Source organism: Hordeum vulgare, chromosome 4H (genome assembly GCF_904849725.1).
Source record: "Hordeum vulgare subsp. vulgare chromosome 4H, MorexV3_pseudomolecules_assembly, whole genome shotgun sequence".
Lineage (NCBI taxonomy): Eukaryota > Viridiplantae > Streptophyta > Magnoliopsida > Poales > Poaceae > Hordeum > Hordeum vulgare.
In genome coordinates this window covers 578,196,018-578,223,986 of record NC_058521.1, presented here as the reverse complement: position 1 = coordinate 578,223,986, position 27,969 = coordinate 578,196,018, and the positions used below count along the sequence as shown (strand labels likewise).

Sequence of the window (27,969 nt, the reverse complement as noted above, 5' to 3'; positions counted from 1 at the left end):
TTTTTTTATTTTATTTTCAGTTCCATTTTTTTTTTGTACCTTAAATAATTTATAACTTCAAATAACTTTTCTTAATTTTAAGAAACTGAGAATTTCGAGATAAAATATTCAAAAAACATACTCCCTCCGTCCGGAAATACTTGTCCTAGAAGTAGATGTATCTAGACTTATTTTAGTTATAAATACATCCATTTTATACATTTCTAGGACAAGTATTTTCGGACGGAGGGAGTAAATTTTTTGAGAATTCAAAAACTACTCAGGAGTTTCGAAAAATGTTTGCATATACAAATAAATGTTTAAATTTTGAGAAAATGTCCATAAAAATAAAAAAATCAATGATTGTAAACAAAAGTCCTTGTAAAAATCTTAAAAACAGTTCGTGTCTCTGTTTTTAGTCTCGTTTTCTATTTTCATTTTTCTGTTCCATTTTTTAATTTAAATAATTTAGAACTCTGGAAAACTTTTGCAATTTATGAAACTGAGAATTTTGAAATAAAAGTTTGAAGAAAACATAAAATGTTTGTGAATTCAAAAAATGCTCGGGATTTTTGTAAAAATATTCGCATATTCAGAAAAATGCTCATAATTTTGAAAACAATGTTGGTGAAAACAAGAAAAGTCCATGATTTAAGAAAAAAATTATGTATTACTTTTTGGGTGCAATTAAAAAAAATATTTACTAATTCAAAAATATTCATGCATTTCATGAAATGTCATAAAATTTTAAATACATGATATGATCAGCATCATTGAAGATTTTAATTGTTTTTCTCCCGTTGCAACGCACAGACCCTTTGCTAGTAAATTTAAAAAAAAAACATTTTTCTTAACACGCAGCACGCACTGACGTTTCGCCGACTCAAATTCGTCCCGGCTTCCCAAACCCACCGCCTCCTCGCGCTCCAATCCCTCGAATCTCGAAATCCAACTAAACCCTAGCTAAGCTAGCATCTCCGGTATGGCGTCGGAGGGCGATACCGATGCAGCGGCGGCGGCGGCGGCGATGACGTTGGGGAAGAGCCGGCGTCGGAAGGGGAGGCCTTCGGACGAGGATGACCCCGGCAGCAGCAACCTCTTGAAGGCGGAGAAGTTGGAGCCCTCCTCGAACGAGGGCGCCCTGCTCGAAGCCACCTCCTTCTCCACCACCTTCGCCAAAGACAGAGGCATGCAACCGACCACTCACTCCCGCTCCCTTCAACCCTCCCCCCTCCTGCGATTCAATGGAATTTTAGGCGTATGTGATTGTTGACGAGGTGCATTGCTTGCTCGTTCGTGTGTTCGGGTGCACAGAGGAGTATCTGCTGGAGGCGTGGCCGATCGTCAAGGGCGCACTGAAGGAGCAGGGGGTCTCGTGCAAGCTCAGTTTGGTACGCTGATCACCTGTTTGGGTTTTTTCTTCAACCAATTGATAGATTAATATCCAAAATTTGGGATCGGTCACATGACGTTGTACATACGTGCGTGTACAGAGTGAGGGATCCATGACGGTTTCGACCACCAGGAAGACCAGTGACCCCTACATTGTTGTCAAGGCCAGGGACCTGACCAAACTGCTGTCACGGGGTGTCCCTGTACATCAGGTACACATACATGTGTTTTGTTGATCGATCGAGCACTTCAGCTTTTGTGCAACTCTGTCTGACATGTGTTATGCATCTATGCATTATGGAGATTTTTGTTTAACTCGCGGTTGTCCTTGGTGTCTAAATTTTTGCCATCTGATTCATTCGGCAAGTATCTAGCGGATGAGTATTTGAGTACTCACTCCATAATGAAAAGAAAAGAAAAAAACATTTCCTTATATGTAATGATGTGCCATTCATATTCTTGAGTCGCTGACACTGAGACCTCTTGATCATATTTTGTGGGAGTTGTTCATCCCTGATTAAACTTGTACTGATTTTTGCAGGCGATTAAAATACTCAACGATGACATGACCTGCGATATTATTAAGATTGGTGACCTCATACGGAATAGGGTAAGACTCTTTCATTCTTGAACTTCAGCTCTGTGTGCAGTTTGACAGAATGCTTTGACTTTACCATGATCATTGCTGCTGTGGTTCTCTGCTAGCTATCAGATATCTCAACAGGAAGAAAGTAAAGGAAATTTTAATTGTCAAAGTAGGTTGCAGAATTAATCAAATAATTATATACTCCGTATTAGACATTAGATAACCCTTAACTATTCCCTTTTCCAGACTCTGGATGCTTTATTGCATTTTTGTTGTTTCAGAATTACTTACTACTCCCTCCATTCACTATTATAAGATATTCTAACTCTTTTCTGATTCGGACGTATATAAACGCATTTTAGTGTGTTTGTTCACTCATTAAAGTCCGTATGTAGTCTATATTTGAAATATCCAAACATCTTATATTTGTGAACAGTGGGACTACCATTTAATTGTGTTAGGAAGTTTTTCACCTGTTATATGCACTGTGTGTTGTATTGATTTTACTTTGTTTTGTCCATTTTTATGATAAACCCCTAAATTCCTCTTACTTCGGATAATTGTGCTTATAACTAAATTTTACAAGGTCACTGTAGTTTCCAGTGTTGCCTTTTGACATATGCTCACATTTTATAGATTTACTGGAGATATTTATATATATACTGTGTTTCACCTACTTGATAATTGCATGTGTTGTACTCTGTTTCCTCCATAACAGTTTCATGAATCCAATTACAAAAATACTAGTTCTGTATTCTACATAAAATCTAATACTCCCTCTATCCCATAATATAAGAGCGTTTTTGACACTACACTAGTATTAAAAACGCTCTTATATTATGAGACGGAGGGAGTACTATTTCTCTTTTTGGTGAGATTTAGATTATGGTGTTTTCTTAAATTAGACCTTAGATCGTTTTCTTTTGCTGCTCTTGATGACTTTAGCTTTTACTCAGTCCAGTAATAATGTACCCTATACAGAAAAGGTTTTCTGAACGGAGGGAGCGTCTGTTAGGACCTAATATGTCTACCCTTAAGGTACCACCCTCATATGGTTCTTGTCATGTGGTTGTGTCTCTTTTAATGTACTCCTGTGTTCACATGTTTGTTTTGTGCACTACAGGCCATAGAGAATTTGACTGGCTGCTACATCTTAGTTCAGGTTTTTCCATAGTTTCAACCTTAGTACTTCATCAAAGTTACAGTATAGATCTACAGGTCCAGCACTTTTTACTCTTTATGACTTAAATATTGACTATCATTAAAGGGAAACACTGTTGCTGCCATCGGTTCCCTTGACGGAAGCGGACTAAAACAAGTCAGAAGGATCGCAGAGGATTGCATGAATAACATAAAGGGTCCACTGGATCACATTCAGGTGACTGGTTTGGTTTTACCACATGTGTATTGTTAAGGTGTATGCCTGTTGCCAGAGATTACTTACCTGTTTTTGTTAACTAATCAGGAACTCAAAAACGAACGTGAGCCGGCCAAAAAACCTGCCCTGGCCAATGAAAGCTGGGGCAGGATTCTACCAAAGTATGAGAACTAAGGAATTTGCACCGCATTCGATACTGAAAAGTAGGTGTTGCATCTTATGCCTCCTCTTGCTTGCTGTTTTCTAGGGAGGATATCAAACTGAACAAGAAGCCATACACAACCTTTCCATCTCCGCAGCAGCCTAGCAAGGTGAACTCAATTTATTTTTGGTTTCTAGCGCATGCTATTACAGTTATTTTGCAGTTTTTGGTATACAGTTTTTTTCACCAATTCATTAACTGCTATGGTGGTTTGGCAGTCCTGTGATGCAACTTTGTGATTCCGTTCGAGCTGGCCATCCTACATCAGTGCAGCTGACCATATAATTCATTCCATGTTAATTTGTTTGATTAGTGCAGTTCACAACATGTTACTTGAATTAGTAATAAACAACAATCCACAAGCTATGTAGATTTTGCATGTTTTCCTTGTACTGTGTGGGTATTGTAGCAGCTAAAACTGAAAATGTTGGCTTCATTGCCTACTGTGTAATTAATACTAGCTTGTCCTAGACTCCTAGTTACTAAACACTGCTTGTTTCTGTTTCAGGAGAACACTGCAGTTCCATCTGAGCCTGCCATGACCACCAGTGGCGATAACGAGGTTGCTGACATGGTGGCCATGCCCTCAAAGGTAACGCCGCTTTTGCTGTTCTACGCTTTGCTACAAAATCTTGTCCAGTTATTTTAACCTATACATTTTCGAGCACGAGCTGCGGCTACGGTGTATCGAGGAAAGTTGGATGGCCATCTCGCAATTACGAATCTGCTCTGTTTGCAGAAGAAGGCAAAGAAGGAATGCAGATAGGGCTGATCGCAAGTAAATGTGAGAACAAAAAAGCTGTACGTATCACGCCCCACAAAGAAGCACAAATTATCTGACCCCGAGTAACCGCGATATGAAAGCACGACGTCGGACTTGCTGATAGAGGCCATGTTAGTTTTGAAGTTAGGACTGCTTTGCTTCATCAAAATCAGCTCCGCTTCACCAAATCCACTTTAAAGCAGTTTCATATAGAAGTTGTAACCATTTCAAGAGAATGTTTGGCTCTCATTTAGCTACAGCTTCAGAATCTATTTGATTGGATGAGAGGTAAGAAACGAAGGGGTATCCACTTACTGATGGCAGTGGTGGGTAATTTTCTTCCAACTCCAGCTTCTATAATTTTATGAAGCACCTCCTAGAGAGCTTCACAAAAAACAAGGAGTTGGACCCCAGATTCTAGTTTTTTTGCGAAGCGGTATATCGTGGAGCTACCCCGTTTGGATTACGTTTTCTAGAGCGGAGTTGAATTTTCTGAAGCAGAGCAGTCCCAAACAGGCTCTTAGTCTCCCCTAAAAAAAAGGTTTTGAGTTAGTCGAACCACCGCCGTCGGGCCAAATATACTGTCCAATAGGTTGTTAAACTTTGAGGAGTCTTTTTGTGTTTTTGAGGAATTGCTGGAACGGTTTGTGTGGGCGATTTGTAGTCTACCTTCAGACACTGCTCTCAGACGAGGACTCGTGTATGACGCCCGTGGGCAAATGGGCTCGCTGAAGGCCAGAGCAAATGGGCTGGCCCACTATGCCTGTGACCTGGTTTTCTATTTAATTTATTTTTGGTTTTTAGTCGGGTTGTCACCCAAAAAAAGGGTACTGTTTGTTAGAAGCTACTCCTAGATATTTTGCAAACTTATTAAAAGTATATATTTTCAAAATTTTAGCATGTGTTAAGTTAAGTGAATAAAAATTTCAATGTATATGAAAAAAGGGAAACACTTACCTTTAGCCGGCGAATCGCACGTGAGCGATCCGCCGCAGCCTCCTGCAATATTAAGCTAGTTGTGTTGGGAAGTATCATATACTAGTATCATGCATATGACACTAGTGTGTGATAATACATTCGTAATGCATAGTATTATATGTTAATATCATAGAATAGTTTATTTATTGTCATGAATGACAGATAGTAGCACAATATTTAATATGATACGGTATCATAATATGATATTCAACCCTCTTTTTCTTCATTTAATTTATAAGTTACCTCATCAAAATTGCCTAATTAGCATGCATGATACTATCTACGATACTTCCATTACGACCAGCCCAATGTGTGTTACAAAATTACCTTCCGCAACAACACTCATGTTGCAAAAAAATATAAACAAAAAAAACTACAAATATTTATTGCAACATTGTCGGTGTTGCAATTGTTTTTGCCAAAACAACACAAATATTGTAAAAAATACTGCAACGCAACCTCTGTTGCACAAAAAATCTGCAACGCAATCTCTATTTTAAATGTTTCTACAATAAAATCTTTGTTGCAAAGTAGAGAAAATAGTCATCCCGTTAGATCCAACGGCCCGCAAGGCGGCGGATCTTTTAAAAAGATCCGTTGACCGACGCCTAGCAGTACCCAATTTAAAAACAATTTTTATGTGTTATAAAATGTCAATTTAAAAAAAAACCTATACTAAAAAGAGATCAATGTTAAAAAATATTGTCGTATTTGAAATAAATGTTCAGTATATTGTAAAAATGTTTTTCATATATTTTAAAACAGGAAAAAAATTGAAAGAGTAGAAATAAAAACGTAAAACAAAAACAAGAAACAGAAAATCGAAACCAAAAGCTATACAGGGAAAAAGATAAAAAAGAAAAACACCCGGTTGTGTCAAATGCCCGGCCCATCTTGCCACAGGCTTCATGTAGAGTTTTCGTTTTTACGGAGAGCAACTAGTTAGGGAGCACTTCTTCATGAGCCTTTCAACGATCACTTCCACGTGTCGCTACTTGGCGCATTCTCAGTCGCCGCCACGTGTCTCACTCTAAGTGTTTCCTTTGAATTTATTTTATTTTTTTTTACTTTTTCGCACGCGTTTTCAGCTTTCTAGATTTTTTTTGTGTTTTGGTTTTTCACCGTCTTTCTTAGCTTTTCAACGAAATACGGTTTTGCTTTCACTAGAGGCAAGGATGTGCCCCTCCGAAATGAAATAAATGTGTTTTCTGTTGTTGTTTTTTCAAGAGACACGGTTTTGCTTCCCTGAGAGGTATAATTTTGCTTTCTCGATAGGCTTGGACGTTTCTTTGGGTAATGGAAAAAATGTAATTTCTATTTAGTTTATGTTTTTTGTGGGAGACACGTTTTGCATCCTCGAGAGGCATGATTTTGCTTTCGCGAGCGACGCGGTCGTACCTCTCGAAAATGAAAAAACGCATTATTTTTTTGTGAGAGAAACGGTTTTGCTTTCATGAAAGACACGATTTTGTCTTTCGTAAACGAAAAAAATGTTTTCTGTTGGTTTTTTAGCGAAAGACATGGTTTGAAAGTAAAATAATATTACCGGAAACTTAAATCCAAACACTTTAATAACATGCATTAATATTTTGTTAATTAAATATATGATTAAACTTTGACTCAAAATACTATGATGACGAGTGAACCCACACGAAGGTAGTACTATGTCACATTTGACACGCCCACTTTTGTCAAATGCCCAACCCATCTTGCCACAGGTTTATGTAGGGTTTTCGCTATCACGTAGAGCAACTAGTTAGGAGCACTTCTTCACGAGCCTCCCAATGATCACTCTCACGTGTATTTGGTGCGTTCGTAGTCGCCACCACGTGTCGCGTTTTGAGCGCTTCCTTTGTTTTTTTAACTTTTTCACACGTGTTTTCAGTTTTATAGATTGATTTTTTTCGGGGTTTTTTGGTGTTTTGGTTTTTCACCATCTTTCTTAGCTTTTCAACCAAAAAATCAAAATTTTTTAAATAGTGTTTTTCGTTTTTTATAGAGACACAGTTTTGCTTTCACGAGAGGCACGGATGTGCCTCTTTAAAACGAAAAAAATGTGTTTTCTGTTGTTGTTTTTTTTCGAAAGACACGGTTTTACTTCTTAGAGAGGTACGGTTTTGCTTTCTCGAGAGACATGGACGTTTCTCTCTGCAATGGAAAAAATGTATTTTCTATTTATTTTATTTTTTTTGTGGGAGACACGGTTTTGCTTCTCCGAGAGGCATGGTTTTGCTTTCGCTAGAGGCACGGTCGTACCTTTCGGAAATGAAAAAAACATATTTTTTTTATGAGACACGGTTTTGCTTTCGCGAGAGGCACGGTTTTGCCTCTAATAAACAGAAAAATGTGTTTTCTGTTGGTTTTTTAGCGAGAGACACGGTTTGAAAGTAAAATAATATTACCGGAAACTTAAATCCAAACACAAATCCAGCAATATAACTTTTAATAACATGCATTAATATTTTGTTAATTAAATATATGATCAAACTTTGACTCAAAATACTATGATGACGAGTGAACCCACACGAAGGTAGTACTAGATCCAAGCTTATGGTTTCATATCAGTTAAATGTTATATAAAATATGACTATGTTCCAAAACGACATGAACTACTAGCATTAGCAACACCCATCAGCTTTGTCACAATCTTCCTCAACAAAAATCTCATCGGACTCGAAAGCTTAAAGCAACAGAAGATGCTGCTCAAAAGCTTCGCCACGCCCAATATAATAAACCCCATACGTGCTTCCATGCCACGACCTCCCGCAGATGATTGGAATGGATTGGATTCCATGCTTCGAGGCGACACCACCATCTCTTTGCTTGCAGGGACCCCAACTCCGAGATCCCTAAGGCCGGGACCGTGCCGCGCTTTTTCACGCCAAACCGCCCTTCATGAGCAAACGTGCAGTGCAGTACTACTATACCTGCTTTCGCTCCCTGTTGCTGATGGACTTGGCGTGAAAGTAGAGACAGAATTGAGGCCTCTTGGCTCTTTGGTTCATAGGGTAGAAAAACAATAGGAATATGAAAATCATAAAAAATGAGATGCATGTATCTCATATCCTTTGAATAGGATTAAGAAAAAAGGTGCCCTTTTATTCACATCATAGAATTTTTTTCAGTGAGTCTAGACTAATGTTTATTTTCCTATGAAATGTGGAGGACAGGAAGAATTCCTTCTGCTCCTACCAATCAAAGGGCTCTAAAGAAATTTTTCCTAAAGATATTATATCCTTTGAAATTCCTACAAGATTCCTCTAAACCAAAGAAGGTCTGAGCCTTTTCTGAAACTTTAGCACAAAATGAACCGGCGTCATGAAAATGGGTTAAAAGAATTAGATCGGCTCATTTTATGCTGAAGTTTCGAAAAAAGGTCCAATCTAACCATTTTCACGGACTTGGCTGGCCTTTGGGACTTGACAGCAACTTGGATTGTTTCCACATGATGAAGGCCTCAATTTCCTCCCCAAAGAGAACGACACCCGGATTTCCTGCCAGTACAAGGCACGGTTAGTTCAGTATAGTAGTACAACGTGTGGTACTATATGCTGACCTAATCCCAAATCTGCTCCCATTTATGTCAGCAAAAGGACCACTGTCCACCACACCGAGAAAAATAGCCACATTCAGAACAAGAGACAAAGGGAAGGAAAAACTGCATTGTTATATGGACTAAATAGCGCATTACTGGAATTTTCAATTGTCAATTCTAACTTTTAGCAGCAAAGAAGGGCTTCAGAGAACAAGCATATACCTGATGTTGAGGAGCAGCCGGCTCTGTTTCGTCTCATCCTTCAGACTCTGCAGAATCCACTACGCATATGAATATGCTCCTCTTGTTGTTTCCGGAAGACGCTTTTCCGACTGCCATGAGCAAAGCATGAAACATTACTGTATCTTGGTGAAAATCAGCTAACTGTCCTCTCAATAATGGCCGAGCTCTGACTCGCACAGCCTGATGAAACCACAATCAGAGGAAGCAGGACAGTGAGATCACAATGGCAGAGCTCTACTCTGCTTCGCAAACAGGTGAAGAGAAAACTAGTCCCACATGGCCACATTAATTTCTCACATGATTCAGGCAGACAGCCTACATCACCATGAACAGGAACACATTGACGATGATGGAGCAAGGCTCGATCCAGTCACTTGTCAGCCCGCGGCTCCCAGTTCTTTGCTAAACTGGACATGTAAAAAGATGGTGTATGCAGTAAATCCCAAGTCATGCGGCTAGAGTGACAAAACAAAAAGAGCACTGAAAACAGGACAGCAACAAAATTGATATACCACTAAATCTTGCAAGGATTTACATATCGTTATTGAGCAAACAAAACAAATGAAAATTCTAGTATGAGAAAGTATATATGTGGAGGCAAAGCAAAGGCCATGTGTCATATTCTCTCAAGGACTTTTGGTGGTACCACTTCTTACACCTGCTGTAGGGACTGGATCATCAAGGACATACATGATCACCAAGACTACAGCATCTAAGGACTCTTTACCGCGGATTTGCATCAGAGCACCGTCAGCGAGGACAGCTGTGTTGCTCCCTTCATCTCATCTCTAAGAGCAGCCAGTTGTGCGGTCTAATTCTGGTCTCCTCGTTCGATTTTCCAAGAATTCTTGGCTGCTTCAGCTGATGAATTACCAGAATCTGCACCCATGTCTTTGGGCTTGGGCTTCGAGAAGAATGGATCCCACTCATGAGGTCCGATTGTCCGCTGTCCTAACAGTTCATACTTCCAGCTATTCTCTTCAATAAAATCTTTATCTTCGCTGTCGGAGATGATATCTCTTCTCAATTGTGTCACTTTGTTGATGATTGCCGAAACCGAAACATCAAACGCGTCCTTTAGCGTTTCCAGTTTCGACCTTGGATCAGCATATATCACCTTTGGTATGAGATTGATAACCTCTTCCCTCATCTGCTTGACAACGTCTGGATGGATACTTCTTAGTATCTCCTCAACACTGACATTTCCACTCCGAACGCCACCTTCAGGGATGAAGACAGAGTACCTCGTATAATTCTTCGGAAGATGCCATGTATACTGGACATATGCTGAACCAGGATGGAAGAAAACAGGTATGCAGCCAGCCAGCATTGAGTCAAAGGCAGATCTTCTAGTATAGGAGTCACCCTGGGGCTGCAAGCAGAACAAAGAGCTCTGGAACATCTTCATGATTGCGCTTGGGGAGTGGCACTTGCTCTCTCCAAGGTCACACTCCAACAATTTACAGTAATTTGATGTCCTGCACTGATCAATGAGCTGCCCTCTGATAGACATGGGATCACCAGGACGAGGAGCCCCGGCGAATGAGAACAACCACGGCCTCTCCAGGCTCCTCATTCTATCTTGCCAAAGGAAAACATCTTCGTCTTTGGCAGGGTGGAAGTAAGTCGGATATGGCACTGCAAAATCATTGCCATTCCATGGGCTTGACTCCACCACCAGCATTGACATATTCTTTGCAGCCGGCATGAACAGAAGGTTGTTGCCCCAGTCAGATTCTTCGTCCGTCAACCGCCTGAAATCCCACGCGATCCTTCCCCCAACCAAGAAATGGTCACGCCCACCCATCACATTCCACTCAGGCCTCTTCCTCAGCCAATCCACCAGATCATGTGGCGCGGCGTCCCTCATCGTAATGTTATACCCCCAGAGATACCTCGCGACATCGAACCCGGCATAGAAGGGCACGAACACTGCCGCGGCGATGGACGAGTCCTTGGTGAGGCACTCATACTGCTTCATCCGGTTGCCGAAGATCACATCGACGGCGAACTGGTTGGTGGCATACCAGCCGTCGTTGGAGAAAACACCGTCCTCGTTGCTCAGCGGGGGGCCGAGACCGTCGTTGATCATGAACTTGCACATGTTGGTCCAGAGGCTGAGCCTCTGGCACTCCCGGAGCATGTCCTCGTTGAAGCGCGGCGGCAGCTCGTGCACGTAGATGTACCGGCCGCCGCACGGGTCGCTCGCGTTCTCCGCCGTCTTGAGCGCCCGCTGGAACGGGTACTCCTTCGGGGGGGCCTCCTCCTGGCCGGCGACGGTCGACACGGCCGCACGCGCCTCCTCCTGGACGACGACGTTCGACACGGCCGCAGGCGCCTCCTCCGGACCGACAACGGTCGACGCGGCAGCAGGAGCCTCCTCCTGGCCGGCGACGGTCGACACGGCCGCTGGCGGCTCCTCCTGGTGAAGGACGGCGGGGACGGGCTCCTCCTCCTTCGGGAGGGCCACGGGCTCCTTCTCCTCCTTGGGGAGGGTGGCGGGAGGCGGCTCCGAGGCGAGGGCGGGGACGGAGGAGACGCGGTCCGGGAGGTCGGCGCGGGCAATGCGGGCCTGGGTGGCGACGGCGACGGGCTGCGCGTCGGCGTCGGGGGCGAGGACGGAGAAGTGGAAGTAGAAGATGAGGACCCAGAACATGACGCAGAGCGTGGCGAGGAAGCAGAGCCGCGACTGCGGCGGCTTCCCGCCGCCCTTCTCCGCGTCGTCGTGGTGCGACGGCAGCACGGAGCGCCGCCTCATTGCAGCAGCCGCAGGCGCCGCCCGGCCCGCCCGCGCACGCGCCTTCGCCGCGCCGACACCGGATTCGCAGCCGAAGGCCAGCGCCGCCGCCGGAGCAGCCCCGAGACCCCCACAGGCGCGCGCGAAGGGGGCGGGGCTCGGGAATCGCCGCGGGAGAAGCGGATCGACGGGTCGGGCTCGGGGGGGAAAGGTTTTGGTTTTGGTTTTGGTTTAGGGAGGGGGGAGGGGGGGAGAGGGGTCGTATTATCGCTGGGAACGGGAATCGGCGGAGCTTTTGGTCGCGGCCGGTGTGGGATTTGGGGGTTTGAACGCCGTCTTATTTTTGGGACGGGATGATGCCGGAGTGGGAAGACGGGGGAGGGAATAAATGTGGGCAAGACGTGGCGGCCGGCCGTCTCTCGATGCGCGTCATGGCGTGGGGGCGTGTCGGTAGGAAGGAGGGAGGTTCAGTTAAAAAAAAAAAGGAAGGAGGGAGGTACTGCTTATCAGAATCAAATAATTCCAAAAATGCTAAAATACAATATAATACAATACTAGTTGTATAATACTCCCTCCGTCCCAAAATAAGTGTCTTAACCTTAGTACAACTTTGTACTAGAGCTAGTACAAAGTTAAGACAGTTATTTTGAATCGGAGGGAGTACATATTAATTAGACATCATCTATTAATTAAAACATCAATGCATGTAATTTATGCGGTACGTTTTTTAAATTTAAAGAGGTCTCCTAATTAATAGCACGTTTTCAATAGAAAAAGGAATAGTGTGATGGCTTTCCTTTATAAATTAATTATTTTTCTTCTACTCAATCTCTCCGTGTCTAGATTGCAGTGTACTTTTTAAGATGCCTAATGCACCAGAACGAAGGAAATACTTATTTAAGAATGAATGTATCTTCATGTATTTTATTTATAAATACATTAATTTTTATCGTGTTTTGCGATAAGTAATTTTAAATGAGGAAGTACTAATCAATGATCATCTTCTTTTAGTGTCAAAGAAAAAGGGGGCATCTTCTTTCTTTCTTGGATAATAAAAATCATAAATTGCTCTTGAAGCTCGGCCTACATGGAGACCTATGAAGTCAAAATTTAAAATTCATCAAAATTCATATATTTTTTAAGGTTCAGAATATTCAAAAAATAATGTAAATATACATGAAGGCATAAGAACATCTACGCGCCATGCCCAAACGAGCCTCAAACATTCGGGCGGACACCTTAAACGAACTCAAACATCCCAATTGCCCCCACCCCTCATATCCAACATAAATCTAGGGCTAATATGGGGCGCCCGACTGCATCTCCCGCCACGCCTACCCTACAACAAATTGCACCAAATCCATCAAACCCTTCCTGCTCCTCCCACTTCTCCTTTCCCTTTCCCGTGTCTGAGCCCTCGTCTTGCCACACCCTTGCTCCACATCCTCATCGTCGGGCCTGATCCGCCGCCCAAGATGTCGTCCAACCCCTTCCCGGTCGCCACGATAGAGATTGTGTCTGCCCCGTCCGTCGACTTCGTCCTGCAAGCCGAAGAACATAATCCGAAGGAACCGGCACCGCCGGCAGCAAGAGAGAGAGGCGACAACGGCTTCACGGGGAGTGGAAGAGGGCATGGAGGAACAATTGTCCCCCCAGCCACGCACGGAACCCCGCACCCCATCCACTCGTCCGTCGATAAGGATTGCATCGGCGGATCAGGTTGGGGCACACAAGGATCTGACGGGCGGCTGGGGCACTCCAGACAACTTTCCACCCACGCAGATGTCGTCGGTGGATGTGTGTCACTTGGCGCAGATTGTTCTGACGCAGATAAACACGAGCGTCGTGGGCGCCCGAGCTGCCCATCACATGTTCGACGGAATGACACTAGAAGACTCAGTATGTTTGATTGATCATGTCCGCTCAACTTTGCATATAGTACGTTTAACGTTTTGTATAGACCGGACATAATGAATACTCGTAAAACCATAATCATTTAGGAGGTGTTCACATCGGACAGGATCAATTAAAATGAAGGTCCTGCCCAAATCAATTACGAATTGGAGGATCCAACTTGCCCTTCATTTGAAGTTGGGACAACATCTAGTCCCAAAACGAGCAAGAAGAAGATGGGAAAGATGCCCAAGTCAAGAGGCATCACATTCTCAACTTTTAAGGATATCTTGTTGGTCAAGACGTCCAAGGAAATATTTTCATTTTGGGATGTCAGGATTGTTGAACTATAATTTGCTTTGCTTTCTTTCTAACTGTTGAATTTGGATAATTTGTATCGTATGATTGACATGCATGGATTGCATGGATTTGAGGTTCTGCATTTGAGGTGTGTCATTGTGCGGCAATCCATATGAGTGGTCGTCCGATGCTGTCTGCGATTGTGCCCATGGGCGTATAGGGGACGAATTTGCCAAGTATAGATGTAGATTCTCTAACACACATGTGCATAAATTTTCAGGGCAAAATACGCTGAAATGATGGTTGTACAAAAAAATAAAAGCCTAAACCGTAATTGTTTTAAAACGCCCATCCACCCCTCCTCTAGGCAACATCCGCGCTCTTTTAGCAACTCACACCGGTATGGAGTGGCATCGACCAAATACGCACAAAGAAAATGGGCGTCCTCTTACGTTCATGGCGGTGGACCAAGATGGGAAAATGTCACACCAATGTGCTAGTTCCTTTTTCACCCGCCGTGGAGTGCCGACGGATGTGACTATTGAACAATTCATCATGAAAGATGTTGACTCAAACACCACTTCATGTCCGGGTGGAAACTCTTGCCTCGACATTTGTTGGTCGGGATCAACAGTGTTGAACTTTCGTCCCTACCTTGTTAAAGGCATTGCCTACTTGTTGTGTGTTGGTCTGCATTGACTGGTCTCAACAACTAGGATGAAAATCTTGATTTGGCCCTTCTACGAACGGACGTGGTGACGGTTGTGCGAGGACGTTTATCTCCTTTTGAAGGTGTTGTTTTGAAAGAAGATGACCTAGTCGTAGGTGTTAATTTCATACGTTATAATGGTTCATGTGCCTTTGTTGTGTACTTTAATTTATAATTGATAATAATTGATGTGTGTATATTACTCATGGAGAAGGCGATGGATTCTACCTCCTTTTCAAAAAAAAAACTAGAGCCTAAGGCGGATGATGTGCACAAATAATTTGATAGGTGCTCACTAAGCACGATGTACGCATGCGAGAAATGAGTTAACAAGGTCAGCAAAATTCGTCCTCTACACGACACGGTATGGACACTTCTTCCTCTCGACGAGTTCATCTTCTCTTCTTCCTCCTAGTGGCACGATGGTGTGGTCTAGAATACATGGATTGATTGTAATGTTTTTTTGTAATCTTTATCTTTTGTATCAGATTTTTCCTCAGCGGGCGCTCATTCTCCTCTTTGTTGTAGTGCTTGTGGCCCGAGACGATGATGAAGAGGAGTGCCACCATAGTCAAAGGCGACGGGGAGGATGAAAAATAAATAAATAAAATAATATAGCTCGAGACAATGGGAGACGAAGGCGGGGCTTAGGTCGGTGAGGTAGGCCAACGGTTAGGTGGTCATTGCGGACATGCGCAACAAGGCAAGGGTCACACGAGGAAAGAGAATGTGTCAAAACTTCATCTTTTCAGTGCAAAAATAGGCAAAAGAGGGCTGGTTTGAGGGATAAAAAGTTTTTTTAGGGACTATAGAAGTTATAGGGGGAGGGCTAGATGGATGTAAATTTGACACAAACTTTTATAATAAGGTATTCAATAATTATAGAGGAAAGACTAATGAAGCGGATCCTTGTGTCTCTGCAAAAATTTCAGCATCCATGATGGCATGATCCATGGCCGGGCGTTGACGTGTGAGTACTCAGAGAGAGTGCATCCCAACGTACCAACCGAAGGTTAATGTATAATTGTATTCGTCTTTTAAATCCAATTGTTAAGTCAAATGCAGGGTACATTCTGCATATATAAGAAAACAAGGTCCATTGCACATTGATCGTGACTTTTTTTTCTTTCAGAATCATTGATCGTGACTTCGAGTAAGTCAAAAGACATGACATTTAGTAATAAAAAACGAAGTCAAATACCATGCCTGCTGGTAGCGGTAGCTGTGTTCGTGAGCGTACCGTACTATTGTGTGTGAACCAGACGTGTACCTCTCTGTCCCATGGCCAAGTCGTGTCAAGCAAACCGCTAGAGGAGACATTGCGCAACGACGAATTTCGTAGGCAGTCCAAATGGAGCCAAAATTTTAACTTGATCCAACGCGCAGATCCATTTACAAAACGCGTCCGTTTTACGTCCGCATCGATCTATTTCTGGCTTAAATTTGAGACTGAAATGCGTCGGCGCGGATACGAAGCGGACACGCGCGCGTCTTTGGTGTGTCTGCATGTGGCCGCCCAGGCCTACTTGTCACACAATCAGCCACCTATCTCTGACTGCTTAATGAATTCGCTGGCCCACTCACACCCACCTCTCTTCAATTATTACAATACTACAATGTTGCTGCCCCACTTGCTTTACGTTGGCACATGTGCCGACCCATTTTAAAAAACGGATACGGACAGACCGTCAGACGACCCAAACGGACGAGAAGCGGACAAAGCGTGCGTCCGTTTGGATCGCCCGTTAGAGTTGCCCTTATATCAGTCTCATATTTAGGCTAGATATGAAAGATGTGTGGATGTTTGATGTCCATTTAGGAGTTCGTCTTGATCGTTTTTTTTTATTATAGGGCAGTGATCGGACCGTCTATGCAAGCGTTTGAGATGTGTATCATGTTCAGTTTCAAATGCTCTGCCACTTTGGCAGCACAAGCCGTGCGTACGCAACGCATGGCAAATCTCAGAAAGCGTGTTTAGCGGGAAAAATAAGGTAGAGATTTGGCAGCACAAGCCGCCGAAAAGTGCTTGTAGCTACCTAGCTTCACAGCTTTATGTATTTGGAATTTTTAAAAACACATTTGTGGTACTTAAAACTAAAGTTAATACAAACTTGAGTCATTTTTGAGTAACTTTTTTAAAACAGAGGAAGTACATGAATACATACACATATTCCTAAGGTCTGGTAAAAATCTAAAAAGGAAATACTTTGTATTTTAGGAAATACAAAAAGAGAAATTTGTGACAGAAATGACAACCTTTTTCTCTTATATATATACACTGTCAGTTTTTTCCCTATAACCCAAAATAAAACGAGATTTCTACCGAAACTTGTCACGGGTATTCAGAATGTGTATATGTATCCCAAAAAAACATATTTTTTAAAAACTTCCAAAACATGAATTTCAAAATGTTCAATTATAGAGAATATTGAAGCCCGGGTGCTGCAAATCCTCACTCCACAATCCGCACTCATAAACAACACGTATCGGACGGTTCTTCTTCCATGCAAAAAACAACCCGGGACGGCAGCACGGCAGGTGCTTTCCCGGGCTGCCCTGCCGCGGCCAAAACGTGCGCGTGCCGGCGACCATCGTTCGGCAGCCGGTCAAACGAGCGGTGCGCCCTGTGCACGAGGTGACGTGCCGGCCGCCGCACCGACGCCACCGGCTGTACACGCCGTGCTCTCCGGCTCGCCGGATCCATTAGCCCGTCAGCGGATCCGAAGAGGAAACAAGGACAAAAAAGTAGAGTAATTTTCTGGGGCCTGTGAGTAGTGACAGACTGACAGTGTGCTCCTGCCCATTGCCGACGACGCCTGTTCTGTTTTCACCGAATCTGCGGCCGCGGCAGCCGGTGCTCGACAAGGGTCCGGTCTCCGTCGATCTTTGCGCGGCGCATATCCCGGCACGTTGGTCCTGCTCGCTGGGCAGCGCCACGACTGAATAGTATACTCGATGGATCTCGCTGGGCTCTGCTGATGCACAGAACGCCGCAGTAAATTAACTGCGGCTGCAACTTTGGAGGAGCCCAGGACCCTTTCCTTTTCTTGTTCGTGGTGGGAGTACACACGTACTACTACTACTACACCCAGGACTCCTTGGTGAGGGCAGTCTAACCAAAGACGCGGCACAGAACACGAAAGCAGGAAGGTTAAACAAAGGGAAGGCAAAGCTTGATCAAATTAATGCCGTGATGATTGATCATGACATGCACGAGCTCTTGTTAATTGCCCATCATTCTCACAACTCCCGGCCGGTCGGGCCCCGCGTCTCACCACGTACCCGCAAAGCACCGTCATCGTTTCCAATATCGTACTCCTACTGCTCCTAGGTACTACGTGGCCCGGGCGTCGCGTCATGACCACGGAGTGGGTCTCACGAACGCTGCTCGCGCTGTGCAGCACTGATCCGCCTCCATGCATCATGTGTACTGTGAACACAAGTCTCCGGCCGGACGGATGCAGGAGCACGACGGAGGAGCCGCCACACGTCGGCCGCGTAAACAAGGCTCCAAACGGCGAGCAAACAAAATCATCGGAACTCCCTGCTAATGCGACGTTTGTTGGGCCCACGATCACCGGCGTGCATATGGCCGCTACTGCCGATCGCTGCTGTCCTGTCTCTTTCTCTCTCTCTCTGACTGACCGACGATGGATTAGAAAAGTCCCGCGCCTCTTCCGTCCCATGTTAGCCTGTCGAGGCTCGGCACGGCCACGTCGAGGACCCGGGGCGCGTCAGCGGACCGGTCACACCTTATATTTATGCCAACTTGAACGGATGAGCTAAAATTCTTTGTCCCGATATCGTCCGATTGATGTGGTATCCGTCGTTGGTTTAGGTTCATGTGGACAAAATTAATAGACCAACGCATCGATTAGTTATCGAAACGCGTCCGTTTTGTCCGTGTCCATTCATTTTGGTTTAAATTTAAAACTGAAATGCATCGATGCGTACGTGAAACGGACACGCGTGTTTTTCGGTGTCCGTCTCAACCATCCACGACCAACATAATTTATGACGGTCGCACTCCACGGGTCCACGTGTCACCGCGTGCCATGGCCAGCTCTATCCAAAACAAGGGCAAGGCCCCCCGTCTACCCGCGCGCGATCTCTTCGCCGGCGTCTTCCCGCCGGCCTCGCCAGCGTCTCATCGTCCCGGTGCACCAAGCGTGGTGGCACTAGGAACACCATGTCCCGCTGCTGTACCCCGATGTCATCCTCCGCATCACTAGCATCTGGATCCGGAGAGGATCCCGGTGTCGGCCATGTCGCGGTCAGCACAGTTGCACGCAGAGGAGGTGAGTCGCCGTAGGCGTCTGCTGACGCCGGAGCAGCGGCTCAACCCTGCATACGCGGCCGACTCTCCTCATTGGGAGCTCTGGTTCGCGATCGAGCACGAGGGCCAGTGTCGGTGTGGCGTGCGCGACGTGCAGCGAGGAGGCCCTTCGGTGCCCCCGCCCATCGTTAGCGAAGAGGAGCAGGAGGCTGAGGCCGCTTACCGGGCGGCGCTGGCAGCTGTTCTCCGCGAGAGTGAGGAAGAGCGGTGAAAGGCCAACGAGGAGGAGGCGGCGTACCAGGAGCGGCTCGCACATGCCATCACGCTGTCCGTCGCCCGCGACTGTGTCGTGCCACCTCCGCTGAAGACCGAGCCCACGGAGCCGTAGCGGGAGGTCTACCAGTGGACCGGCTACCTCGGCGAGTGGGTCAGCGCGCCGCCCATCTGGTTGGGCGCGACACCGGAGCAGGAGGAAGCACACCTCTTGCACTGGAAGTTGCATCACCTTACGGCGGAGCGCGCCGAAGGCCGTTAGGAGATGAAGCTGGAGAAGGAGGCGAAGGAGGAACGGCATGAGATGGAGGACGAGGAGCGCGCCCGTGCTACGCTGCCACCCCCACCAGAAAAGCTCGCACCGGTGGGACAGATGACAGAGGCGCAGGCGGCTGCGCTCTGAAACACGACGTTCCCGTGGGCCGGATCTACGCGAACGCTGGTTGACCTCATCGACCCCGACGACAACGACGACGACGCCTAGGGCTGCCTCCTAGTTTAGTTTTTTTATTTATGTTTAATTGATGTAATTGTTGGGTAACGTAGCATAAATTCAAAATTTTCCTACGCATATTCAGATCTTCCTATGGAGAGACCAGCAACGAGAGAGGGGTAAGAACATCTTCATACCTTTGAAGATCGCTAAGCGGAAGCGTTGCTAGAACGCGGTTGATGGAGTCGTACTCGCAGCGATTCTGATCTAGTGCCGAACTACGGCACCTCCGCGTTCAACACACGTGCAGCCCGGTGACGTCTCCCGCACCTTGATCCGGCAAGGAGGAGGGAGAGGTTGCGGAAGAACTCCAACAGCACGACGGCGTGGTGTCGATGGAGAGACGAGGTCTCCCGGCAGGGCTTCGCCAAGCATCGGCAGAGAGGAGGAGGAAGAGGGGCAGGGCTGCGCCGAGAGAGAGAGAGAGAAAACCGTGTGTCTCAATGGCCAAAACCCCTCTCTATTTATAGGAGGAGGGGAGGGGGGTGCGCCACCCCTAGGGTTTCCCCCTAGGTGGTGCGGCAGCCACCAGATGGGAGGGGCCGGCGGCCAGGGCAGGGAAAGGGGGGGCGCACCCTAGGTGGGCCTTGGGCCTCACCTGCGCCTAGGGTTTCCCCCTTCCCCCCTTCTCTGGTGCGCATGGGTTGGGTGGGGGGGACCCCAGCCCACCTAGGGGCTGGTTCCCTTCTCCACTTAGCCCATCTAGCCTCCCGGGGTCGTTGCCCCCCTTCGGTGGTCCCCCGGGGCCACCTTCGGTGGTCCCGGTGGTCCTGGTACGTTACCGGTGATGCCCGAAACACTTCCCGTATCCGAAACCATCCGTCCTATATATCAATCTTTACCTACGGACCATTTCTGAGCTCCTCGTGACGTCCGGGATCTCATCCGGGACTCCGAACAACTTTCGGTAACCTCGTATAACAATTCCCTATAACCCTAGCGTCACCGAACCTTAAGTGTGTAGACCCTACGGGTTCGGGAGACAGGCAGACATGACCGAGACGCCTCTCTGGCCAATAACCATCAGCGCGGTCTGGATACCCATGGTGGCTCCCACTTGCTCCACGATGATCTCATCGGATGAACCACGATGTCAAGGATTCAATCAATCCCGTATACGATTCCCTTTGTCTATCGGTATAGAACTTGCCCGAGATTCGATCATCGGTATACCAATACCTTGTTCAATCTCGTTACCGGTAAGTCTCTTTACTCGTTCCGTAGCACGTCATCGTGTGACTAACTCCTTAGTCACATTGAGCTCATGATGATGTTCTACCGAGTGGGCCCAGAGATACCTCTCCGTCACACGGAGTGACAAATCCCGATCTCGATTCGTACCAACCCAACAGACACTTTCGGAGGTACCCGTAGTGCATCTTTATAGTCACCCAGTTATGTTGTGACGTTTGATACACCCAAAGCACTCCTACGGTATCCGGGATTGCACAATCTCACGGTCGAAGGAAAAGATACTTGACATTAGAAAAGCTTTAGCATACGAACAATACGATCTAGTGCTATGCTTAGGATTGGGTCTTGTCCATCACATCATTCTCCTAATGATGTGATCCCGTTATCAATGACATCTAATGCCCATGATCAGGAAACCATGATCATCTATTGACTAAGGAGCTAGCCAACTAGAGGCTTGCTAGGGACACATTGTGATCTATTTATTCACACATGTATTACTGTTTCCTGTTAATACAATTATAGCATGAACAATAGATGATTATCATGAACAAGGAAATATGATAATAACCATTTTATTATTGCCTCTAGGGCATATTTCCAACAGTCTCTCACTTGCACTAGAGTCAATAATCTAGTTACATTGTGATGTATCGAACACCCATAGCATTGTGGTGTTGATCATGTTTTGCTCGTGGAAGAGGTTTAGTCAACGGGTCTGCAATATTCAGATCCGTGTGTACAAATATCTATCACTCCACTCTGGACATGGTCCTGGATGGAGTTGTAGCGGCGTTTGATGTGCTTCGTCTTCCGGTGAAACCTGGGCTCCTTGGCTATGGCAATGGCCCCAGTGTTATCACAGAAGAGTGTCATTGGACCCGACGCGCTTGGAACCACTCCAAGGTCGGTGATGAGCTCCTTCATCCAAATTCCTTCATGAGCTGCTTCAGAAGCAGCTATGTACTCCGCTTCACATGTAGATGCTGCCACGACTTCTTGCTTGCTGCTGCACCAGCTCACTGCCCCACCATTTAACACATATACGTATCCGGTCTGTGACTTAGAGTCATCCGGATCTGTGTCGAAGCTAGCGTCGACGTAACCCTTTACGATGAGCTCTTCGTCACCTCCATAAACAAGAAACATTTCCTTAGTCCTTTTCAGGTACTTAAGGATATTCTTGACCGCTGTCCAGTGTTCCATACCTGGATCACTTTGGTACCTCCCTACCAAACTTATGGCAAGGTTTATATCAGGTCTGGTACACAGCATGGCATACATTAGAGAGCCCACGACTGAAGCGTAGGGGACATAACTCATCTTCTCTCTATCTGCTGCCATGGTCGGCGACTGAGTCTTACTCAATCTCATACCTTGCAAAACTGGCAAGAACCCTTTCTTTGAGTTTTCCATATTGAACTTCTTCAATATCTTGTCAAGGTATGTACTTTGCAAAAGACCTATGAGGCGTCTTGATCTATCTCTATAGATCTTGATGCCTAATATGTAAGCAGCTTCTTCAAGGTCCTTCATTGAAAAACTCTTGTTCAAATAGGCCTTTATGCTCTCCAACATCTCTATATTATTCCCCATCAATAATATGTCATCCACATACAGTATGAGGAAAGCTACAGAGCTCCCACTCACTTTCTTGTACAGACAGGCTTCTCCGTAAACCTGTATGAACCCAAACGCTTTAATCACCTTATTAAAGCGAATGTTCCAACTCCGAGATGCTTGCACCAGCCCATAGATGGAGCGCTGGAGCTTGCACACTTTGTTAGCACCCTTAGGGTCGACAAAACCTTCTGGTTGCATCATATACAACTCTTCCTTAAGGTTCCCGTTAAGGAACGCTGTTTTGACGTCCATTTGCCAAATTTCATAATCATAAAAGGCGGCAATTTCTAACATGATTCAGACTGATTTCAGCTTCGCTACGGGAGAGAAAGTCTCTTCGTAGTCAACTCCTTGAATTTGTCGAAAACCCTTTGCGACAAGTCGAGCTTTGTAAACGGTTACATTACCGTTTGCATCAGTCTTCTTCTTGAAGATCCATTTATTTTCTATGGCTCGCCGGTCATCGGGCAAGTCCACCAAAGTCCATACTTTGTTCTCATACATGGATCCTATCTTGGATTTCATAGCCTCAAGCCATTTGGAATCCGGGCCCGCCATCGCTTCTTCATAGTTCGAAGGTTCACCGTTGTCTAACAACATGATTTCCATCAGAGGGTTGCCGTACCACTCTGGTGCGGAGCGTGCCCTTGTGGACCTTCGCGGTTCAGTAGTAACTTGATCCGAAGCTTCATGATCATCATCATTAACTTCCTCTTTAGTCGGTGTAGGCGCCACAGGAACAACTTCCCGCGCTGCGCTACTATCCTGTTCGAGAGGGGGTGTAATTACCTCATCAAGTTCTACCTTCCTCCCACTTACTTCTTTCGAGAGAAACTCTTTCTCTAGAAAGGATCTGTTCTTGGCAACAAAGGTTTTACCTTCGGAACTAAGATAGAAGGTATACCCAATAGTTTCCTTAGGGTATCCTATGAATACGCATTTCTCCGCTTTGGGTTCGAGCTTTTCTGGTTGAAGTTTCTTCACATAAGCATCGCAGCCAAAAACTTTAAGAAACGACAACTTAGGTTTCTTGCCAAACCATAGTTCATACGGTGTCGTCTCAATGGATTTATACGGTGCCCTATTTAAAGTGAATGCTGCAGTTTCTAATGCGTATCCCCAAAATGATAGCGGTAAGTCGGTAAGAGACATCATAGATCGTACCATATCTAATAAAGTGCGATTACGACGTTCAGACACTCCGTTGCATTGCGGTGTGCCAGGCGGCGTCAGTTGTGAAACGATTCCACACTTCCTTAGGTGTGTGCCAAACTTGTGACTCAAATATTCTCCTCCACGATCAGATCGTAGACATTTAATTTTTCTGTCACGTTGATTCTCAACCTCACTCTGAAATTCCTTGAACTTTTCAAACGTCTCAGATTTGTGCTTCATCAAGTAGATATACCTATACCTACTCAAATCATCGGTGAGAGTGAGAACATAACGATAACCACCGCGAGCTTCAACGTTCATTGGACCACACACATCAGTATGTATTATTTCCAATAAGTCGGTTGCTCTCTCCATTATTCCTGAGAATGGAGTCTTAGTCATCTTGCCCATGAGGCACGGTTCGCATGTGTCAAATGATTCAAAGTCAAGAGACTCTAATAGTCCATCAGTATGGAGCTTCTTCATGCGCTTAACGCCGATATGACCAAGGCGGCAGTGCCACAAGTATGTGGGACTATCATTATCAACTTTACATCTTTTGGTACTCACACTATGAATATGTGTAACATCAAGATCGAGATTCATCAAGAATAAACCATTCACCAGCGGAGCATGACCATAAAACATATCACTCATATAAATAGAACAACCATTATTCTCTGACTTAAATGAGTAGCCGTCTCGCATTAAGCAAGACCCTGATACAATGTTCATGCTTAAAGCTGGTACTAAATAACAATTATTAAGGTTTAAACTAATCCCGATTGTAGATGTAGAGGTAGCGTGCCGACGGCGATCACATCGACCTTTGTACCATTCCCGACGCGCATCGTCACCTCGTCCTTGGCCAGTCTCCGCTTATTCTGCAGTTCCTGCTTTGAGTTGCAAATGTGAGCAACAACTCCGGTATCAAATACCCAAGAGCTACTACGAGCGCTGGTAAGGTACACATCAATAACATGTATATCACATATACCTTTAACGTTGCCGGCCTTCTTGTCCGCTAAGTATTTGGGGCAGTTCCGCTTCCAATGACCTTTTCCCTTGCAATAGAAGCACTCAGTCTCAGGCTTGGGTCCATTCTTTTTCTTCTTCCTGGCATCTGGCTTACCGGGTGTGGCAGCAGCTTTGCCGTCTTTCTTGAAGTTCTTCTTACCCTTGCCTTTCTTGAAACTAGTGGTCTTGTTGACCATCAACACTTGATGCTCTTTCTTGATTTCTACTTCTGCAGACTTGAGCATCGAGTACAACTCGGGAATGGTCTTCTCCATCCCTTGCATGTTGTAGTTAAGCACAAAGCCTTTGTAGCTTGGTGGGAGAGACTGGAGGATTGAGTAAATTATAGCATCATCCGGAAGTTCGACTCCAAGTGAAGTCAGACGACTGTGTAACCCAGACATTTTGAGTATGTGCTCACTGACAGAACTGTTCTCCTCCATCTTGCAGCTAAAGAACTTGTCGGAGACTTCATATCTCTCGACACGGGCATGAGCTTGAAAAACTAGCTTCAGCTCCTGGAACATCTCATATGCCCCGTGTTGCTCAAAACGCATTTGGAGCCCCGTTTCTAAACTGTATAACATGCCACACCTAACCAGAGAGTAGTCATCACTCCGCATTTGCCAGACGTTCAGAATGTCCTGGGCTGCTGCGGGAGCGGGAGGGTCACCTAGCGGCGCATTAAGGACATAAGCCTTTTTAGCTGCTTCAAGGATGAGCTTCAAGTTGCGAACCCAGTCCGCATAGTTTCTACCATCATCTTTCAGCTTGTTTTTCTCTAGGAATGCGTTGAAATTGAGGTTGACGTTGGCCATCTACAATATTTATAAAGACAACTTTTAGACTAATTTCATGACAATTAAGTTCATTTAATCAAATTAAGTATGAACTCCCACTTAAATCGACATCCCTCTAGTCATCTAAGTGATACATGATCCATGTTGACTAACCCGTGTCCGATCATCACGTGAGACGGACTAGTCACCATGGTGAGCAACTCCATGCTGATCGTATTCAACCATACGACTCATGTTCGACCTTTCAGTCTCTTGTATTCGAGGTCATGTCTGTACATGCTAAGATCGTCGAGTCAACCTAGGTGTTTCGCGTGTGTAAATCTGGCTTACACCCGTTGTATGCGAACGTTAGAATCTATCACACCCGATCATCACGTGGTGCTTCGAGACAACGAACCTTTGCAACGGTGCACACTTAGGGGAATACGTTCTCGAAATTTTAAGAGGGATCATCTTATTATGCTACCATCGTTCTAAGCAATAAGATGTAAAATATCATAAACATCACAATGCAATCATATTGTGACATGATATGGCCATTATCATCTTTGCTCTTTCGATCTCCATCTTCAGGAATCGCATGATCATCATCGTCACCGGCGTGACACCATGATCTCCATCATCGTGTCTCCGTGAATTCGTCACGGCAACTACTACTATCACTACTACTATAGCTAACCGTTAGCAATGAAGTAAAAGTAGTAAGCACATGGCGTTGCATCTCATACAATAAATTAAGACAACTCCTATGGCTCCTGCCGGTTGTCATACTCATCGACATGCAAGTCGTGAAACCTATTACAATAACATGATCATCTCATACATCATACATGCAACATCACAACTTTGGTCATATCACATCACATGTCAAACCCTGCAAAAACAAGTTAGACGTCCTCTAATTGTTGTTGCAAGTTTTACGTGGCTGATTTGGGTTTCTAGCAAGAATGCCTTCTTACCTACGTGACAGCCACAACGATGATATGCCAAAGCTATTTACCCTTCATAAGGACCCTTTTCATCAAATCCAATCCGACTAGAGTAGGAGAGACAGACACCCGCTAGCCACCTTTATGCACGGTGTGCATGTCTGTCGGTGGAACCAGTCTCACGTAAGCGTACGTGTAAAGTCGGTCCGGGGCGCTTCATCCCACAATACTGCCGGAAAAGAATAAGACTAGTAGCGGCAAGCAAATTGACAAGTCATCGCCCACAACTTTTGTGTTCTACTCGTGCATAGAATCTACGCATAGAAAACCTGGCTCGGATGCCACTGTTGGGTAACGTAGCATAAATTCAAAATTTTCCTACGCATATTCAGATCTTCCTATGGAGAGACCAGCAACGAGAGAGGGGTAAGAGCATCTTCATACCTTTGAAGATCGCTAAGCGGAAGCGTTGCTAGAACGCGGTTGATGGAGTCGTACTCGCAGCGATTCTGATCTAGTGCCGAACTACGACACCTCCGCGTTCAACACAGGTGCAGCCCGGTGACGTCTCCCGCACCTTGATCCGGCAAGGAGGAGGGAGAGGTTGGGGAAGAACTCCAACAGCACGACGGCATGGTGTCGATGGAGAGACGAGGTCTCCCGGCAGGGCTTCGCCAAGCACCGGCAGAGAGGAGGAGGAAGAGGGGCAGGGCTGCGCCGAGAGAGAGAGAGAAAACCGTGTGTGTCAATGGCCAAAACCCCTCTCTATTTTTAGGAGGAGGGGAGGGGGGGTGCGCCACCCCTAGGGTTTCCCCCTAGGTGGTGCGGCAGCCACCAGATGGGAGGGGCCGGCGGCCAGGGCACGGAAAGGGGGGGGGGGGCGCACCCTAGGTGGGCCTTGGGCCTCACCTGCGCCTAGGGTTTCCCCCTTCCCCCCTTCTCTGGTGCGCATGGGCTGGGTGGGGGGCACACCAGCCCACCTAGGGGCTGGTTCCCTTCCCCACTTAGCCCATCTAGCCTCCCGGGGTCGTTGCCCCCCTTCGGTGGTCCCGGTGGTCCTGGTACGTTACCGGTGATGCCCGAAACACTTCCCGTATCCGAAACCATCCGTCCTATATATCAATCTTTACCTCCGGACCATTTCTGAGCTCCTCGTGATGTCCGGGATCTCATCCGGGACTCCGAACAACTTTCGGTAACCTCGTATGACAATTCCCTATAACCCTAGCGTCACCGAACCTTAAGTGTGTAGACCCTACGGGTTTGGGAGACAAGCAGACATGACCGAGACGCCTCTCTGTCCAATAACCATCAGCGGGGTCTGGATACCCATGGTGGCTCCCACTTGCTCCACTATGATCTCATCGGATGAACCACGATGTCAAGGATTCAATCAATCCCGTATACGATTCCCTTTGTCTGTCGGTATAGAACTTGCCCGAGATTCGATCGTCGGTATACCAATACCTTGTTCAATCTCGTTACCGGTAAGTCTCTTTACTCGTTCCGTAGCA

At 45.8% G+C, this 27,969-nt stretch overlaps 2 protein-coding genes across 2 annotated transcripts; one reads left to right on the top strand and one right to left on the bottom strand.

The window, feature by feature from the left end:
* The first annotated feature begins 961 nt into the window (after positions 1 to 961).
* LOC123450799 (KRR1 small subunit processome component homolog) lies at positions 962 to 4,559 on the top strand. Its single transcript, XM_045127885.1, has 11 exons — positions 962 to 1,166; positions 1,294 to 1,370; positions 1,473 to 1,583; positions 1,913 to 1,981; positions 2,939 to 2,995; positions 3,081 to 3,119; positions 3,225 to 3,335; positions 3,423 to 3,496; positions 3,583 to 3,646; positions 4,046 to 4,129; positions 4,277 to 4,559. The coding sequence occupies exons 1-11, from the start codon at positions 962 to 964 to the stop codon at positions 4,301 to 4,303; spliced, it is 918 nt and encodes a 305-aa protein (XP_044983820.1). The 3' UTR covers positions 4,304 to 4,559.
* A 4,986-nt stretch (positions 4,560 to 9,545) lies between these two features.
* On the bottom strand, positions 9,546 to 12,178 carry LOC123449686 (xyloglucan galactosyltransferase KATAMARI1 homolog). Its single transcript, XM_045126987.1, has one exon. The coding sequence runs from the start codon at positions 11,812 to 11,814 to the stop codon at positions 9,868 to 9,870; it is 1,947 nt and encodes a 648-aa protein (XP_044982922.1). The 5' UTR covers positions 11,815 to 12,178; the 3' UTR covers positions 9,546 to 9,867.
* Positions 12,179 to 27,969: the final 15,791 nt, after the last annotated feature.